The 18241-nt window shown below is 30.5% G+C and overlaps 2 protein-coding genes across 5 annotated transcripts in view; one reads left to right on the plus strand and one right to left on the minus strand.

Moving 5' to 3' along the window:
* The window catches only part of LOC148603800 (mediator of RNA polymerase II transcription subunit 24-like), a 39762-nt gene extending 34717 nt beyond the window's left edge, over positions 1–5045 (plus strand). For all 4 annotated transcript variants that reach the window (XM_088551528.1, XM_088551530.1, XM_088551531.1 and 1 more), the window contains 3 exons: positions 2671–2745; positions 3397–3542; positions 4062–5045. In XM_088551528.1, the coding sequence (XP_088407654.1) occupies positions 2671–2745; positions 3397–3542; positions 4062–4223 (383 nt within the window). In that variant the 3' untranslated portion in view covers positions 4224–5045. The remainder of the gene's footprint in view (positions 1–2670; positions 2746–3396; positions 3543–4061) is intronic.
* Positions 5046–5474: 429 nt separating this feature from the next.
* Positions 5475–18238, minus strand: LOC148603803 (lanC-like protein 2). Its single transcript, XM_088551538.1, has 9 exons — positions 18108–18238; positions 11956–12076; positions 11135–11348; positions 10319–10463; positions 9218–9358; positions 8243–8428; positions 7594–7770; positions 6797–6869; positions 5475–6341 (listed from the first exon to the last, which is right to left on the minus strand). The coding sequence occupies exons 1-9, from the start codon at positions 18204–18206 to the stop codon at positions 6265–6267; spliced, it is 1233 nt and encodes a 410-aa protein (XP_088407664.1). The 5' UTR covers positions 18207–18238; the 3' UTR covers positions 5475–6264.
* Positions 18239–18241: the final 3 nt, after the last annotated feature.

Genomic DNA, 18241 nt, shown 5'->3' on the forward strand with positions numbered 1-18241 from the left:
TGGGTACCATTTTTTATGGTTTTCTGTCCATCCCAAAAAATACCAAAAATTAGTAATACATTTACAGATATAAGTAATCTCTACATAGTCAGCTACAGAGTCTCTTTTAAGTACCATTCTGTGTAAGAATCAGGCAATGGGTGGCACATCATAATTTTCAGTTTGGTATTTTATCCCTTAAATATTTTCAGTACATCTAGAAAACAACTGAAAAGCTATTTAAAATTATCCTGAAGCATCTGTGACATAGACATTTTTTTAATGCTTATGTAAGGAAAAACTGAGGGAATATAATCCTACCATTTTTCCATAGTGCATTTTAACTCAATTTGACCTATCAATATCTTAAACAGGCAAATTTTTAAAACACATTTATGGTTATTTCTGGAGGTTGTCGGGTATAAATAATTGGTTAATGCAATAAAATCTGTTTTTTTGCTTCATGTGCCACATCTTATACACATTATGCCTGATTCTTAGATGGAGAAGTACTTAATATGATTGGTTCCTACTAATAAAAATTATTGTTACAAAAAATGGTTTTCCTCTTCCTAAGATCAATATGCAATTATTGTACCCACAAAAAAGTTTGGGGGTATACCAAATTGAGCACTTCCACAAGTCGTGGAGTTTTTCTCCAAGCAATTTGATTGGTTGAAATCTGAGTTGAAGAAGGATTTGTAGAGAATCTTAATTTGAAATGTTTTGAGACTAGGCCCTGTTGTCTGTCTTTCTGTCTATATCTGTCCATTAGGTGTGTCTTCAGCATAACTCTTGTGGATGTCTGTCCATATAGGAACTATTAATGGGACGGGCTTAAACACTCCTTTGGTAGCATGGTAATGATGTCCTCATGAATTACTTATATTTGTATGGGATTAGTAAGTTAGAAAGTAGAAAGTATTTAGAAAAAATATAAAACAGGTGGTGCTGAAGTCTTAAACTAGCAGTGTCTATGGTAATTCCTAAATGTATGCCTGACTGATTTTGGTCCCTATCTTACCTAATAAGTATTAAGAAATTCAGATTGGTTTAATCCGCCATAAAGATTTTAAAGAATATTCAGTTTGAGCTTTGTTAATTTTGATATTATGTAATGTCATATTTCCTTTATATGTTTCAAGTATTTATAAGTGAAATATTAGGAAGCTTCTATAAAATTTCTGCATCAATGAAAGTATTATGTAAATACCTAGATCCACTTATTTTCCTTCACTGGTAAATAAGCTGATTTTTTCCCCTAAGAAATGTAACTTATCCATGTATATTAAAGGTAGGACTTTCTTATGTTTCAAAATTAATTTCAGTTTTCCATACTTATTAAAAATGTATATAGGTATTTTTGGATACCAGTAACGTCAAATTTGGTCCTGAAAATAAACTATGTCAAATAAATTTGGATAATATTACATAGCGAAAAATGTCCTTTCTTTACTGTCCATACATGCATAACACTGAAATCAGAATCAAGCTAAAATGTGTAAATTTGACTTTGTAAATATAAAACACCTGATTTCATGACATATTTCTATGAAGGATAGGTTAGGCACATGCATTTAATAAAACTTCATCTATGGAAGCCTTACATTAATTCAGCTTTCTATAGAATACTTAATTTTTAAAGCATGTGTCAAATATTTCAAGATAGAACCACTCAGTTGCATATGAAATCATTGAAATCTGGATAGGAATGGTAGTTTATGAAATAAGAATACTCAATAAAATTTTCACTTAATAACAGAGGCAATAACTAGTATATGTCTAAGTAAATATACCTCTTTGATGAAAATACATGTATTTTGAAAACTGACCAAACAAAGAGATAGCACTAGTCTTACATTTTATGTATCAGTGTAAGAAAGAACCTTTTATCTATCCTTAGTCCCATCATTAAGGTTGTGGCATTTTAAATTTATTTCACAGTATTTCTTATGATATAAAGTTTGTAGATAATGGTGATGGTTTCTCCTGTTTAGTTTAAGAGGGTTAGATCTGGGCCATCAATTTTTTTTTTCAGGTTAGGTCTGAATTTTTCTATGTATTTCTTGTTTGTATGCTCCAAAATGCACACATAAGATAAAATATTTCAGAACATGGAACACTCCTAAAATCATGCAATACAATCATTGAGATACATGTATATCTGTTTTAGCAACAATTTTGAAAGCTTCATTCCTTGTGTACATATGATTATTTTGCAGGAGATATTCTTTTTTATTCAGTGAAAAGACCAATATTCCCATTATTTTACCTTGAAATGGTTCAAATAAAATGTAACCTTGTGGAGTAAGTGAGAAGTTTCAATTTATAAATCAATGATGCAAATGTAATGCACCTGAATTTTCAGACCTATTTATAAGTATATCCTAACCAACACTGCAAAGCCACCAAATTTTATTTATTGTGTGAAGCTTTTTATGGTGCAAAATGTGTAGGCTTGATTCAGAATAACAATTTATCCTATTTCTATGATTGAGGTCGGCCACGATTCTCATTGAATTATCCAACATGTCAGTGAGATTTGATCAATATTCAAGAAAATGATTTGTATAAACTAATGAAAAAATGACGTGTATAGATTATGTTTTCCTTGTGTTTTAATTTAGTTGGCCTCATGTAGATTTAAAAAAATACTGTCTCCTTTCCATGATATTGTTATTTTTATTACAGATTTTCTGACGGCCAAAGAAGATGGAGAAACATCACCCACATTTGATTCTAAGGATCCATTGAATAAAGCATTAGGTAATAATAGAATAGTAGTATTCTATATTTAGATGTGGAAAATTTATCATTTTATTGGCAAGTTTAAGGTTTTTTCTAATATATTTTATCTCAGGCTACTGCTGTGATAATAATAAAATATCAGAAATTTACATTTACATTGCAAACTTTGTTGTCAACAATATAAACAGGACAGTAACAGTTTTAAACACTTCTACAGAACATCACATCTGTGTCCAGTTTCCTAAAAAAATATCTCAAACTGAAATTTTTCTCAAATCCTTCTACTCAAATTTTGACCAATAAGACCAATTTAAATTTAAGATTTGAGGAAAAACTCAGTATTTGAGGACATTCTCAACTTGATTTTTTAATGAAACTGAGGCCAGGACCTATAAGGCTCACTGATCTTCTATATTTTGACATAACAATGGTTTTTTTTTTATCCAAACATATATGTTCACATTTCTGGTACTGAGCATTTACAGTAGAAATGCTTCATTTATTCATTATTTTTAATATTGTATTGTTCAGTCTGCGATTTGTTATGAACTGAACAAGAATATAAGTAACTCTTTAATCAGGTAATATTTTGTTTCTGTTACAATGTGACCAATAGCTGTATGATAACAATACAATAATTGCTCAATGTTAAAACTACACATATTTCAGTGAACTTGTTCCGTCTCATGACGGCGATTACCCAAGAGAGTACAGTTGGACCACAGATAAGTTTTGTAGTGTCGTTTATAGAGGAGGCTATTAAATGTGGACCTCAATTTTGTAGAAATATATTACAGTTCATGCCTCCTCAGATGGTAAGATAATTTAACTCAGCACCATGAAAAAATAATTTTATTTTAAGGACATTTCCTCATGGTGTACCTTTACATGTGCACAACCTCTTCATGCTCTTATGAATTCTAAAAATACTTAAATATATTGCAAGTAAAACAAAGAAATATCTTCTGTGAATTTAAAACCACATGCAAGTTTAGCATATATATAATATATATAAATATATTAAATAAAGAAAACAATTGCATTTTTTCATATGATCAGATATAAATTGAATTGCCAAAAATATGTTAATTTACAAACATCACATTCATTAGGGGCATAACCACCTGGTAAGTCACATTGCTTTCATGTAATGCATATATTTGTTTATTTATGTATTCTTTTCATTTCTCAGTGTTTTGTATATGGATTTATAGAAATAAATAATAATAAAATAAAATTAAGTCCTTCATTTTGTTGCTATTTAATACAGATTTTGAAAAAAAGTTTCATATTTCATGAAGTTATTGATCTCCTTTTTTATGCTTTCCTTTCAGCTTGGACAGATAATGAGAAAAATGCCTGGCATCTTTAATAATCAACAAATTCTACATATATGTGACCTTTCAACCTTGGCAGGGAGAAAGTGGGCAGCCAAAGCTGTATGCCAAAATGCTCGATACAAACAAGACTATATGAATGTTGACAGAAATAGCTGAAGCAGCTAGAAAATACTTTTATCAAAATACAAAACCATCATGAGATACCTTAAATAATTGAAATTTTCTAAAGGTGACTATCCATCTGTGTCTAAGGCTAATAATAACTTGTCATTTGTTTTCAAGTTTTACTTAACATTGAAGATAGATGGTGTTCTATTGATATGACAAAAAAAACTTCTGAAGATTCTGACATTTCTCTACTTTGTTGTTTTGGGTTATGAGGGACATTTTTAGAAAGAAACCTCTTAATTTTTTGTTTCAAGATTTCTGACGGCCATTTTTCTAAGATAACACACACGAAAATCAATGCTCAGGCACTCTTTAAGTTCCATATGGCAAATCATTGATCCAGTTCATATTTTTCTGTACAATGTCAGACATTAGCAGAGCTGATCTATAGAATAATGGCTTTACTGAAGGTTTTTATTGAGTAGAATATTATTTGAATACAAAATTCACTGTACTGTGCATTTCTTGTTGCTAAAACATTTTGAAAAAAATTTTTTTTAGTTCTTTGTGCTTGATAGGTATCAACATATAGTCAAGCCATGTGGTGTCATAATATATCCAATATACTAAATATGTCACTTGTTTAATGGAATCTCATTTTCTAAGAATGTTATATGTTGCTTATTTCAATCACTGCCATCAAAGTATGAAAGGGCAAGCAATGAGCTAGAAAACATGGATCTGATGTGAAATAAAGTGCTAGAAGACTCAAACGCCATTTTTTCTAGATGTGCAATTTAAATATTGTGTTCATGTTGAATATATGATACAATGTAGTGTAAGCTGTTCTATATTAAATTATGTCGAGTATTTTGACTGTTTCATATGATACATGCCATTATCATTATACATCCATTTATCAGTTGGAGGATATTTTCCGATCATGTTGTCCACCTGTCTAAACTTTATGTAACCATCTTAATTCCCAATAGATGGACTATAACTATCACCAGATGTACATCACTTCAGGTTAGAGTGTATCTGCTTCCTGTGCCATACCTTCAATTTTCTGTTCTATTGAAAACAATATGTAGACCATAATATATGTCCCTTCCTTAATACTTTTTTGCTTTAATTGAATTCCCTTGACTCTGAAACAAGCATATCTAAGAAAAAAGAAAACTGTGACTTTTGAAAAAATTATCAAAATCCCTAAAAGCAGTTTTAGCTATATTATGACAGACAGACATCAGTATACCATACTATAATGTAAAAAACGAGCTAATAAAAACCAAGTAACAAAATTTTAAAAAATTTAATGAGAAAAAAAACATTTATTACAACAGGCTTAAGTTGTATTCAACTGACAAAAGGACACCTGCAAAGAAAAGAGAGAGAAAAAAACCAAAAAAACAACACTGAAAAAAAAACCCCATCAAATACTATTAACACTTAACAAAAAACAAGCAGCACTTTATTTATAGTGTCCGTCTGTAATAAATCACCACACAGGTTATTAACAGTCAACTATCACTGAATATGGCACATCATATAGTAAAAAGTTTCAAAGTTCAAAGATTGTGTTTTTTTCATAATAGACATTGCTCATACTCATTTAACTACATGTAGTTACATAACCATCCTGAACTTTCCATAGTGTGACTAGTAGTCAAATCTGATGAAAGCTCCAATGTCCACATATGCAGATAATTATTCATACAATTTACCTTGTGCTCTAAATGTCATTTTGATATTTATAGTACTAAGGTTCTATTTTATCCTTTGCTTTAGTAACTGGTAGATTTCATTTGGCTCTGTAGTGGTATAATTCAACTGAAATTAAATTTGATTAAAAGCTCACCAGAGCTTATGTTTTCTGTAATTTGTACCAAATCTAAATAAAGTTTTTGTATCATATTCATATCATACCAATGTCAACTTGATGCATCTAAACTGATTAGACTTTTAAAGGTTCAAATTTCAACGTGATGTTAAAGTTGTAAATTCATAGATTTCATCTGGCTATGGAGTAAATTGCATATCAACTTTAACTGAATGCCTTGGAACCAACATAGTAGATTTTGAAGCATCATAGTTCATAAGCAGGGAACCTTGATTTGGATGGGTCCAGTAGATCAACCAGGAAGTAAATTGTTCCAGCCATACCTGAAATTGTTATGTGCAATTTTAATTAAATCTTTGCTAAATGATAGTACAAAATTCCCAACTTTAATGTTTAAAACAACAGACAAAAACTGTCTGAGTCAATAGCATTCACGTATGTTAATGGAAGGCTCCATAAACATTGACAAAGATAACATAACAAAACTTTGCTTTAATCAGGTTTCTTGTTTAAAATACCAAAAGAAAGGTAGAATTGGGATTTATTACTGCCAACATTTCTTTTTCACCAGATATATAAGAATAAGTCAGTACTTTTAAAAACGCAATAGCTCATAACAGTTTAATTCTTTGTAAATTTCCTGTAGGTAATCAATCTTTCAAAACTGTTGAATAAACATATGAAAAAGAAGTGTGCAGTGTAGCCCTCCTCTTAAAAATTAGGGAAATACAATTTGCAATCCCTTTGTTAAAACATTGTAGTTTTTAAAGAACCTTACCTTCAAACAAAGAATATGGTGTATCTGCAATTCTACAGCCATGTTTCCCATAGTCACAGCACCATTCAGCAAACTGCAGTTTAAAGTTACTATACCAAATTAAGTTTTTAAACCATTTAATCTAGAGTTATTACTACACAAAAATACTTATATCACAATATCATAATGATGTTTTCTTAAATTTTAGAAGTTAAACAAGTTTGAATTCACATCAATGCAATAATTTGAAGAGTAAATTAACTGGATAAATAACTGATTTAACACTCATGACTTAAACATAATTGGGATGAAAATGTGAAACATTTTTATTGTAACCTATTCATGAATTTCATCCCTTAAAAAATCTGGGAAGTGCAAAAATTCTACATTGAAAGCTGTTGGCTTACCTAGACTTGTTTCTAAGAGGAGCTACACATTTCCCTACCATATATTTGAAAAATATTTCTATGCCCTATAAGTAATTATTTTGGTATGTTTGTATTTGTGCTTGTCAGTAAATAAAACTCAAATAGGAAAAAATCATGATGTCAAATCAAAGAAAATTGCAGATTTTGATACGACTTTCTCAAATATAAGTTGATGATATTTCCTAAAATCTGATGCATTCAGCAACCTCTTAATTTCACATTGTGGAAATATGAAGGTGAAGGACTGTTGCAAAAGTTTTTGACCTGAATTGAATTTCTAGCTTATGTCTAATGGTAAACAAAACTAAAATGAGAACTAAAGGAAAATTTGTTACTCTCAGCGAGACTATATCATGAGCAACTATCTACTAGTTGACTTATAGTGTTTACCTTAAAGGCCTGATACAGATATTTATGCTCATTGGTTTGTCTATACATAGCTAGAAAGGCATAAGCATTCCCTGCAGTGCCATGACAGATTCCGTAACCTTTCCTCAATAACCCTCGCAGCCAAATAACATCAGCACATCTCTTAGCTGCTTCTAGATATTTTGCATCTGAAAAAGTCTGAGAATTTATGAAACTTTTAAGTCTCAATTGGACAGAAAGAAATGTATGAGGTATGTATTAACTGGTGCAGTTAAATATGTACTTCACAGTGGTAGAGTTTACAAAAAATAGTAAGTGTAAAATGAGTAGTAAGATATGATGTCACAATACTATTTTCTACTATGATGTCATAACTTATTACGATGTCATAACTTATGACTAATTTCACATTAATGATTTGATGTGAAATTGACACTTCATCCTACTTAATTGACAGTCTTAATCTAATCATTCAAATGCTGTCTACTCTGAATAAACTTATTGTAAAATTTGACTTGTCAAGTATGACTCATATGTGAATATTAGTTACCCTGGTAAAACTGTGTATTTTCACTTCATCCTAGCCTTTCATGTTTCATACTTATCAAACAATAGCTTTAAAAACTTCACATTCATTGAATTACAAAATATTGTTATTTATTTTAAATACCTCGTAAGCCTGAAGAAACATATAAATCCAGCCAGGAGCACCATGGCACCAGTGAACCAGTTTATCACCTGTCAGACTTGCAAGGGAGGAAGGACAGTTGCCTGATGGGTACTGTAAACCCATCATCCAATCAATGGTGGGTCGTATTAAACCATGTATTGATTCTGTCATGGTAGGGTCCTTGATCTGAAAACAAGAAATATGGCTTGTTTACTTAAAAATGAATAAACACTATGTCCCACAGAAACTCATAACACTTAAATATATGTAAGAATGAAAATTGCCCATTTATGAGGTTAGACTTAATCTTGGTTGAATCTTTCAACTGTCTTCAAAGTCTACTGTACATTTTTTTTGCCTATAAATCAATGTGGAGTGAAAGGAGAACTGTTGATTTTAGTAAATATCATAAAAACCAAGAATAAGTCAAACTCTCAAGATATTAATCTGGTAGTAGTAAATATAAAATGGCTGTAGGTAGAGTAATTCAATCTGCCATGTTAAAAACTCAATAGAATATTTTTATTAAAATATTCAGACTTCAGTCTAGTTCAGAAAAAAGATTGTGAAATAATCAAAGTTTTAACTATGTTAGGGAAATCTATAAATATTGTCCCTAGTTTACAATGAAATACATTTTATATAAACTTCTTTTTCCAGCACATGATTATTCTACATTTGGGTCTGCTTAACATAAAAATTCATTGCCCTTTGTCAGAATGTGTTGAAATTTTAATTTTCAAGACTACAAGTAAAAAAAATCAACCGTTCACAATGACCAATTCTGTGCTTCAATTCTAAAAAGCATAAAAATTTTTTTTATTATTTTTTTTTATTTTAACAAAACACGTCTTTTTACTATATGTGTTTTATATATATAGACAAGCCTTTAAATGACTTCTGTTGACCTATAATCCAGCAGGTCTATAACTGCAAATTGCCATTTCATATTTGGGTAAAACTGACTTTACAAACCTGCATCAATAGAAATAAGATTCCTGCTATTCCATGAGCTGCACCAAGATATTTCTTCTGGTGCCACTCATACATCAAAGGACAGGTGCTTCTTTGATCTCTAGCTAATCTCTGACCTGATTCTAAGACAGTTCTGACAACCTGCAATAGATATAATATTATAATATTGCATTCCTGAATGACAATTGGCAAAAATCCAAAAAATTGACATAATTTACAACTGGTCTTGCTATGAAAAAATTAGTCAACAAAATTGAACTGGAGCTTACGCAGTGTGCTCAATTTATAATTTAAAAAAAAAAGGAAAAAAGACTAAACATGATTTAAAAATCTAGCAAGAAGGTCCATTTTTGCCACACTTAATTACATGCCAGTCAGGTCTCACACATTTTTCTTTGGTCTATTGTTTGTTTTTTGCCTTTGATCTTTTAGACAAATCTCATGCATTTGGGTCTTGGCAGCCTTCCAACTATGGCTATTTGTCTATTAATGTCATGTTTTCTTCCAAAATGGAAACTGAACAATTGCAACAGAATTTAGTAATGCGATTTAGTCATATAGGAAGTAATTCCTGTGATTACAGGCAGAACCAAATGCATGTCACCATACTACATTTCGGACAATTGTTTTTCTCACCAACCTTGAGATTTGCTCAAGTCAGATTTATTTGCCAATTATTTTTCATTGACTTACTGTCAAAGTATAGCTTATAGTTTTTTAATAAATAAATGTGGAAAATGGTTACACCAAGTAAAATAGAAATGCTTTTATACTCTCTTCTTTGCACATGTGTATTACTAAATATCTATTATCTTTGAATAATCATACTATTGAGATATGTATATTTAACAATTATTCAAATGAAGGTGTATTTGGTCAGTGTACAAAAACACAGTTTTATGTGGGAAAAGGGTCTCTCAACTCTTGCAATAAGATGCAGGGAACAAGATAAAAGCTTGAAAAAATATCAAAGTCCTTATCTCACTTTCTATACTATAAATGCTTAAGAAATTATATAATTACTTTCTTATGTTTATAAATTGACACTTCAAAAAGAAATAAACAAAATCCAGTTTAACTGAGATAAGATAATATACATGCCTGGTTTATAAGAGAAGAACTAACAGCATTCTCCCCTAAGTGATATTTAACGAAGAGTAAGGAATACATGTACCCAACTCGGCCATACAGATGTTCTTCTGGTAAGGATTGGTCAGTACATACTCTCTCATGAAGTTCTACTAACCTGTAATGTAGATAGCATATAAAACAAGAGTACTGACAGTATAACACTGAAATCTAAATCTAGTATCTGCACATATTTTTATTTAATGATGATTTACTGTCAACAGTAATTTTCACAACTGCATTTTTTGTGGATTCTTTCAAGTAATATAACTAGAATGGGTATGGTGATTATGTCAAAGAGACAACAACCCCACAAGGATGAAAAATGTCAGCTCAAGGTCACCCATGGATCTTCAATGATGAAGAAACTTTTTCACCATAGGGTTGGCCCCAAAACAACATTATACACTGATACAGCGAAATATTTGCCTTTATATCTCCAGCAACAAAAAGGTACAATGAAAGTAAAAATGAAACAAGACCTACAGAAGCCAGATTTACTGACTTTGGACTGGTGTCAAAAAAGATGTGGGGTTAAAGTACTTTGGCATTGTCATAATCCTTCCAATATCATATTCAAATTTTTAAAAAAAAAAATAGATGCTTAATTTTATGAGAAATTACTCCTCAAGTATATAATCAATTTTAGACCTGATATTGAGAGTATATTTCAAATGGCACTCCAGTAAAGTATATACAAACTAGATACAAAGCTTTAGGGAATTGTTGTTTATTCCTTGTTTTATTCACTGAACATTTGAAATAATAAATCACACACACATATATTACCTGGTAAGACAAGATTGTGATTTTTCTTCTTTCTTCAGTAAATGATATATGACAGAACCTATAGCTAGTGGTCCAGCATCACCACACAGAAATGTGAATCGTCTCCCCTTTAAATGACGAAGATGTTTCTTTATGTACTGTAGCCCAGTCTCCAAATATTGTTGATTTCCAGGATTTAGTTTCTTGTGAAGATGGAGATGCAGAAGAGCTAATCCTAAATGTATGTACATTTGTAATAACAGAATAATAAAAATGGGAAATTAAGTTTTTTATGCCTGAAAGTTACATGGTTTTGCTTTCCCCAGTCCTGGTAAAATACACAACTGCATGTGGTTTCTTACTTCCTACAAAGTTTCATGAAATTTTGTTCAGTAAATTAAAGCAGAGGTGATGTGCTGACAAGCTGTGAGCATTAGAAGTAATAACTTTGGAAATATTCAAGTTCTAAGGAACATAAATCCAAGATTTCCCATTGATATGCCCAAGATTTGTACCTTTATTTAAAGAGAACAACAATTAAGTAATTTGTAATTAATCAATAATGTATAATCAGCATTAAAACATGATTTTTAACAATGAACTTAAGATTACCCTATAAATGGAAAAATTTTACATTTTTTTGTAAGTCTGAGTTGCTCATTTACTTTTGTTACTTTGTATGTATTATTTTAGTTACTTTATATTCTTTGTTGTGTTTGCTTTCCATGTCTGGTCTTTGTCCCTGGATTACATTCTTTTGATTTCCACTAGAATCTTGCTTCCCTTGATTACTTTTCAAATTCTTAATACTAAAACACCTATATAATTGATTATATACTTACCCCCAGTTCCAGTGTACACTGAATAGTTGCTGTCATCATCATCATCTTCTAAACCTCTGTATAGTTTCTCCAATAGCTTGTTGACTGCCGATTTAATCTTCTCCTGGAACTCTGGCTTTAGCTAAGTAGATTAAATACACAATATGTAATTAAACATAAATTATAAATAGATACCAGGAAATTAAATTGCTGCAAATAAGTCTCTTTAAGGAAGATCATACCTAATATCCTTAATATAGATTTTCCTAAATTTTCTAAAAGATTACCTTAAATTAACATGTATTAAAATTTTCATGTAAAAAACATAGGTCACAAAATTTGATTTCGTGATATCTTAGCCATAAAGTAGGCTATTATTTACAACATTCTATACAAATTCTGTGTGGAACATTTCAATTTCACAAAATATCAAAAACTAGTATATACATTTCTTTAACATTCTATATGAAATAAGAAAAAAACTAAGAAAACTTATCAGACATCAAAAGAAAAATAGGTGTCACAGCACATGTTTTATTGTTGTATTTAAAAAAATAAAAATTCCAAGAACATTTCCCACCAATGACCTCACCTGTGAAAGAAATTCCCATTAAATATCTCTATATGGAAGACACTTTTTAAACTATAATGTTTGTAATTTACCATATAATTAAATCAAACATCAAAATTTTTGTTTTTCCATCAAATGTTGCAAACACAATTAGTTAATTGAAAATTTATATCACAGTCTATATGATTTTGCAAAATGACAGAAAAGAATGCTCTGCATGGAAGGTATGATGGTTTACAACTGATAATGCCTTGATATAAGATTTAAGTAAAGGTACATCCAAGGGAACTCTCCCTTATGTTTGAAAAAAGTTGGGTTGATTATATAGAAAAAAAACTTGAAATCACTATAGCCTCCCCTCGGATCCAACACTGGTAAGTGAAGATTGATTGATTGACTGAATATGGCTTAAAGTCCTATGGCAGATATCACATGCACTTTAGACAAAAATGACTGACCAATCTAACAAACGCTACTTTGTACTAGTCTGACATACTGAACCCACAGCTAGGCTGTCTTAGAGCTTACAAGATGCCAATTAATGTGTGAGATTTGACAAAAGTTTGAAAGTTCAAAGAGAAAAAACAAAAGATTGATGGGAAATGCTACCAAATCAGCTTCAAATGATATTAAATATCACTATGGTTATAGGTAGGCATGCCACCCACTAACTCCAAGCCAACCAGTTGTCACTCTGTGTCCTTAAGTCGCACTCCAGCTAAGAATCATGCAAAATGTGATTCATGGGTAAAAAGCCTACATATTTTTATTTTTGATATTTTGTTTGAAATGTCATAGTAAACAGAAATTAACATGTGGTTTTTCATATAACCCATTCTCACAGGAGATAAAAATTATATAGAATGCACTGTATAGTTCAAAATTAAGGGAAATAACTCTGTAAATGACACTCAAATACAATAGAATCTATTGGATTTTCAATGTGGATTATCTCCTAAGAGCAGGCAGGCATGAATGAATAATTAAACATTTCATGGTATAGACCCATAAAGCAACTTAAAAATAAAAATATGTAGCCTTTTTTGGGATGTATCACATTTTCCAAATTTTGCATGATTCTTACAAAGACAGCTACTTAAATACTGTGTACTTGGCACCAAAGTACTTGCTACCAACTTTGAAGTCTGTGGTGGAGCTCTGTCGGGATCGAAGCCAGGAAAACCTACACTAAAGGTAAGCATGCAGCATTACTACATTTTTGTAGCCTGAGACCACCCAGGCGGTGTTTAGTGAAGATTAACACTTGGAAAATTAGGAAATGCCTGTAGCTAGGTTTGTCTCTGTACGTAATACACAAGAGTAAGGAATATGTAATACTGTCCCGTGAATAAAACATGAATTAAAATATAGATCACCTCATGAAAGTGGAAGATATGAATATCAACCACTGGAAAAACTTTTCTCATCAGGAAGAATCGAAAGAGGGCTATTTTGTCATTTATTGATTAATAGTTGTTACCTGTCTATTGGAAGTATGTTCAGTAATACACAAATGAAATGATTATACATAGAAATAGGCATTTTGTTTAAAGAGGAGACATGAATACAAGTAGAGCTTTTTATCCATATTAATAACATCACACAAAATTACTAAATAAACAATTGTCAATTTCATAATTAGAATTCCAATTTTCGAAACTTTATAACTTGGTTATTATATCCAATTTTGGTTCTGTAAAATGTTTCACACTGATGAAAAAAATCATATTTCATATGTGAAACTATAATTCTTTCTCTTGAAAAATAATTTTTTAATGATATTTATGTGTAAACCCCTATTTTCATATAAAATTACAATTAAAATCTTATGCTTGTATAGTCTAATTACTGAATATTTATTTTAAAATTCCATGGATAAAAAAGAATTTTATTTGCAATTTTGGGAACCAAAAGAATTTTTCAATCATCTTAAAGATGAAAACGTTATGATAATTTAAAAGTTAATTCTCCATGCCACTCAATGGATCTTTGCCAACCAAAACCAAATCACTGGTAAGTGATGACATCACGAAGAACTCTCCAATATGCCAACCTGGGTCTAATAAAACACATAGTAATATCTAATTTCAGTGCAAACATGGAGTACAAATATATAATACAAGACAAACAAAAGAGGAAGAGATGAAGCACACATAGCATAACATGGTATGGTTATAAGCAGGCAAAAGCTGATAGCAAAGCTAAGACTAAGACTATTTATTGATGTCTTCCACATTCACTAAACTTAGAAAATTTAAGTGCAGAAAATATAAACAATCCCTTCTATCCAAACTAGAAAAGCTTAATGAAGAAAACCCCAAATTATATTGGCAATTAATAAATGATCTGAAAGACAAAGAAAGAAGGGATGAAAGTTCCACAGTTGCATCATCAAGCTGGTTGTCACATGTTAAACATTTAAGTGACCCAAAATCTAGCTGTATTACACGTATTAAAGAGCTAGATAGTATCCTAGAAAACTTAGAGAAAATTAATGCATTTAATGAACTTGATTTTATAATTAGCACTTCTGAAATAACAAAAGCAATTTCTGAAACAATATTAAACAAATCACCAGGGCTAAATAATGTGTCCAACAACATGATAAAATATGGCCAGTTATCACTTATGAAAAGTCTTCATAAGACATTTAATCTTTGTTTGTCTAGTGGAAAATATCCAAAATATTGGGCTCTTGGATATATATTGCCTATCTCTAAAGGGGGTGATAGTTCTTGTCCAAATAACTATAGGGGAATAACTGTCACTAATGCACTTGGAAAATTACTCAACAAAATTCTTGATATAAGACTCGATAAATTTTCAAGAAATGTTATTGACAACACACAAATTGGATTTACACGAAAAAGCTAGAACATCTGACCATATGTTTATTATGAAAACCTTAATAGATAAGTATCGAAATGTAAAAGATGGTAGGATGTTTGCCTGCTTTGTTGATTTTCAAAAAACGCTTTTGATACTGTCATTCACACAGGTATTAAAATCAAACTATTAAAAAGTGGAGTTGGGTCAAAATTTTATAATATCATCAAAAGTATGTACAGTCTAAGTAAGTCTTGTGTTAAAATTCAGAACCAGTTAACTGATTTTTTTAAAGTAAAATTGGGAGTAAAACAAGGGGACAACTTGAGCCCAAATTTATTCAAAATATTTATAAACGACTTGCCGGCTTACTTGAAAAATACTCCTGACCCAGTATAAATGAACTCAAGCCCACACCACTGTTTAATGTATGCAGATGATATAGTGTTATTGTCATCTTCAGTAACAGGCTTACAGGCTAAATTAGATATGCTACACTTATACTGTAAAGATTGGTACTTAAATATTAATACCTCAAAGACAAAGATTTTGACTTTCAACAAAGCAGGAAGACTCATCAAACATAATTTTTTATTTAATAATTCACAAATAGAGTGTGTGTCCAAGTATAAGTACCTTGGCATTACATTTAGTTGCTCAGGCACTTTCTCCTTTGCTCAGAATGAGTTATATCAAAAGGGATTGAAAGCATATCACAAGCTTAGAAATGATTTTTTTATCTTTAAATCCTTCAATAAAAGCTTCTATTAAAGTTTTTGATCATACCATCAAACCAATTCTTCCATATGGTGCTGAGATATGGGGATATTTTAACCCATACAAAATTAGACTTAAAAAGGAAGTTTTACCACTCGATGATATATACCAAAGACTTATATGTGAAAAACTTCATGTAAAATTTTCAAAATTCATTTCGGGTGTTCATAAAAGGTCAATAAATTTAGCAGTATTGTCAGAACTAGGTCGCTTTCCACTTCACTTTGATATTATCAAATTGATGATAAAATATTGGTATAGACTAGAAAATTTACAGTCGGACTTTCCATTGTTTCAACAGGCCTATGCAGAAATTGTTTAGACAAATTAAACCCTCATGGTATGGATCAATAAAATACATTATGAACATTGCTCAGGATATAAAACATAGTCTAACAAACATGACTCAATTCTCATTTGAACGAATCTCTATAGAGAGACATGGGTAAGAAATTTGAGAAAGAACAGTGAAGGCAAACTTAATGTATACGCTAAAATTAAAAACAATTTTGGGCGAGAGAAATACTTATCTTAAGTAAATTTTAAGCAAAGTAGAAAAATTACAAAGCTGCGCATCTCATCTCATAGACAAGAGATAGAAACAGGGTGTTATCATGGTATTCCTAGACAAAATAGATTATGTCGCAGGTGCCCCTCAGGAGAAGTAGATGATGAAGTACATTTTTTTTTCATGCTCATCAAATAAAATAAGAGAGAGATATACTATATGAGTTAATAATATCTACATGTCCACATTTCATTAACCTCAGTGATGAAAACAAATTGATATGGATCTTAAATTGTGAAAACTCTATTACTTTATCTGGTTTAAGTGATCTTGTTATCTCAAGTGGTGTTTAAATTATAATTTTTTTCTTTTTTATTTTTGTATATGTTATTTATTATTATTATAATTTTTTTTATCTATCATTAATATCTTCCTATATCTTTTTCTGCTTATATTGTAATATGTAATGTAAGAATTTTGGGTAATTAAAAGTCCAGTATATGCAAAATTGATCTTTAATTAATACTTGCAGCCTAGAGCACTGTCCCTTAGTGCCCTTTGTCTTGAAGCAACTCAAAAGACTTGCTTTTCTGCACTGGGCACAAGGAGGCTTCTAGTGAGAATTATGTCCAATGCATTTATTTTTTTTTCTTTTCTTTTTTTTTTTTAATGCATTATTATCACTATTGCAAATAGATATGCCCTTAAGTGAATATACATTTACATTCTTTATTCATATAATAATTTGATGATCATAGTTATAATCTCCATTATCATAATCTAATTTTGTAAATGAAACTGAGGTGTGCCAGTATGATAACTAAATACTATGTGCTGATTACTATGATGTATTACTCGTAATGCAAGTAAAAGCTCAAAAATGTGACAATTATTTAGTTTGTAAATTAATTGTTGATATTATATGTTATTATATATGTTCAATCAAAACTATTGTATGTAAAAAAAATGTATTGTAATCATGCCCTTTATGGGCCCTTTATGGGTGAATAAACAGTTCTTCTTCTTCTTCATACAATGTCCATGTATTTAATCCTTAGGAGCAATACATGAAAAAAAGACAGGATAAAATATCTGAACAGGGTTATTCAGCTACAAACATTGGATATTAAAAAAGGTAGACTGAATAAAATTATGTATATGTTTTGTTTCGTAAACAGGCCCTATTTCTTGGTTCATCAGTCTATTGAAAATAGATGAGGTCTCATCACTCTGGGTTTAACTGTTATTTGTATTCACATTTTGGTTTGTAAATGAAGTCTCTCTAGACTGATAATAATTTTTTACAGAATTAGAACAAATGTTTCTCATCTTCAATATTATTGCACATACTCCGTCCATAGTGCATACAGCAAGCGTATAGCTCTTAAACTCAGTCATGGGCAAAGATACTAGGGACTTGCAGTTTAGATTTAAAGCATGCCTCACTATGAAAATTAAAGAGTAGTTTCAGTATCATATACAGATATTAACCTTCTTATCAGGTCCTGTGAAAACTTCTTCTTTATAGGGAGGGAAGGGATTATCAAACTCTCTTTTCTCAGACATTTCTTTTCGTCTGTCATGTTCCATAAAACAACGAAACGAAAGATAGAATCAAGTTTTTG

This window comes from Perna viridis, chromosome 11 (assembly GCF_037379345.1).
Source record: "Perna viridis isolate PV_CMFRI_1.1 ecotype Kerala chromosome 11, ASM3737934v1, whole genome shotgun sequence".
In the NCBI taxonomy this organism is placed as follows: Eukaryota; Metazoa; Mollusca; class Bivalvia; order Mytilida; family Mytilidae; genus Perna; species Perna viridis.

Bases quoted from the DNA above. Each gene is read 5' to 3' on its own strand.
- LOC148603803 (XM_088551538.1), bottom strand. From the start codon at position 18,206: ATGGAACATGACAGACGAAAAGAAATGTCTGAGAAAAGAGAGTTTGAT. The intron at 8,429-9,217 runs GTTTGTAAAGTC...TCTTGTTTTCAG, and splicing joins TCTTATTTCTATTGATGCAG to ATCAAGGACCCTACCATGAC. The intron at 6,342-6,796 runs GTAAGGTTCTTT...TAACAATTTCAG, and splicing joins ACCATATTCTTTGTTTGAAG to GTATGGCTGGAACAATTTAC.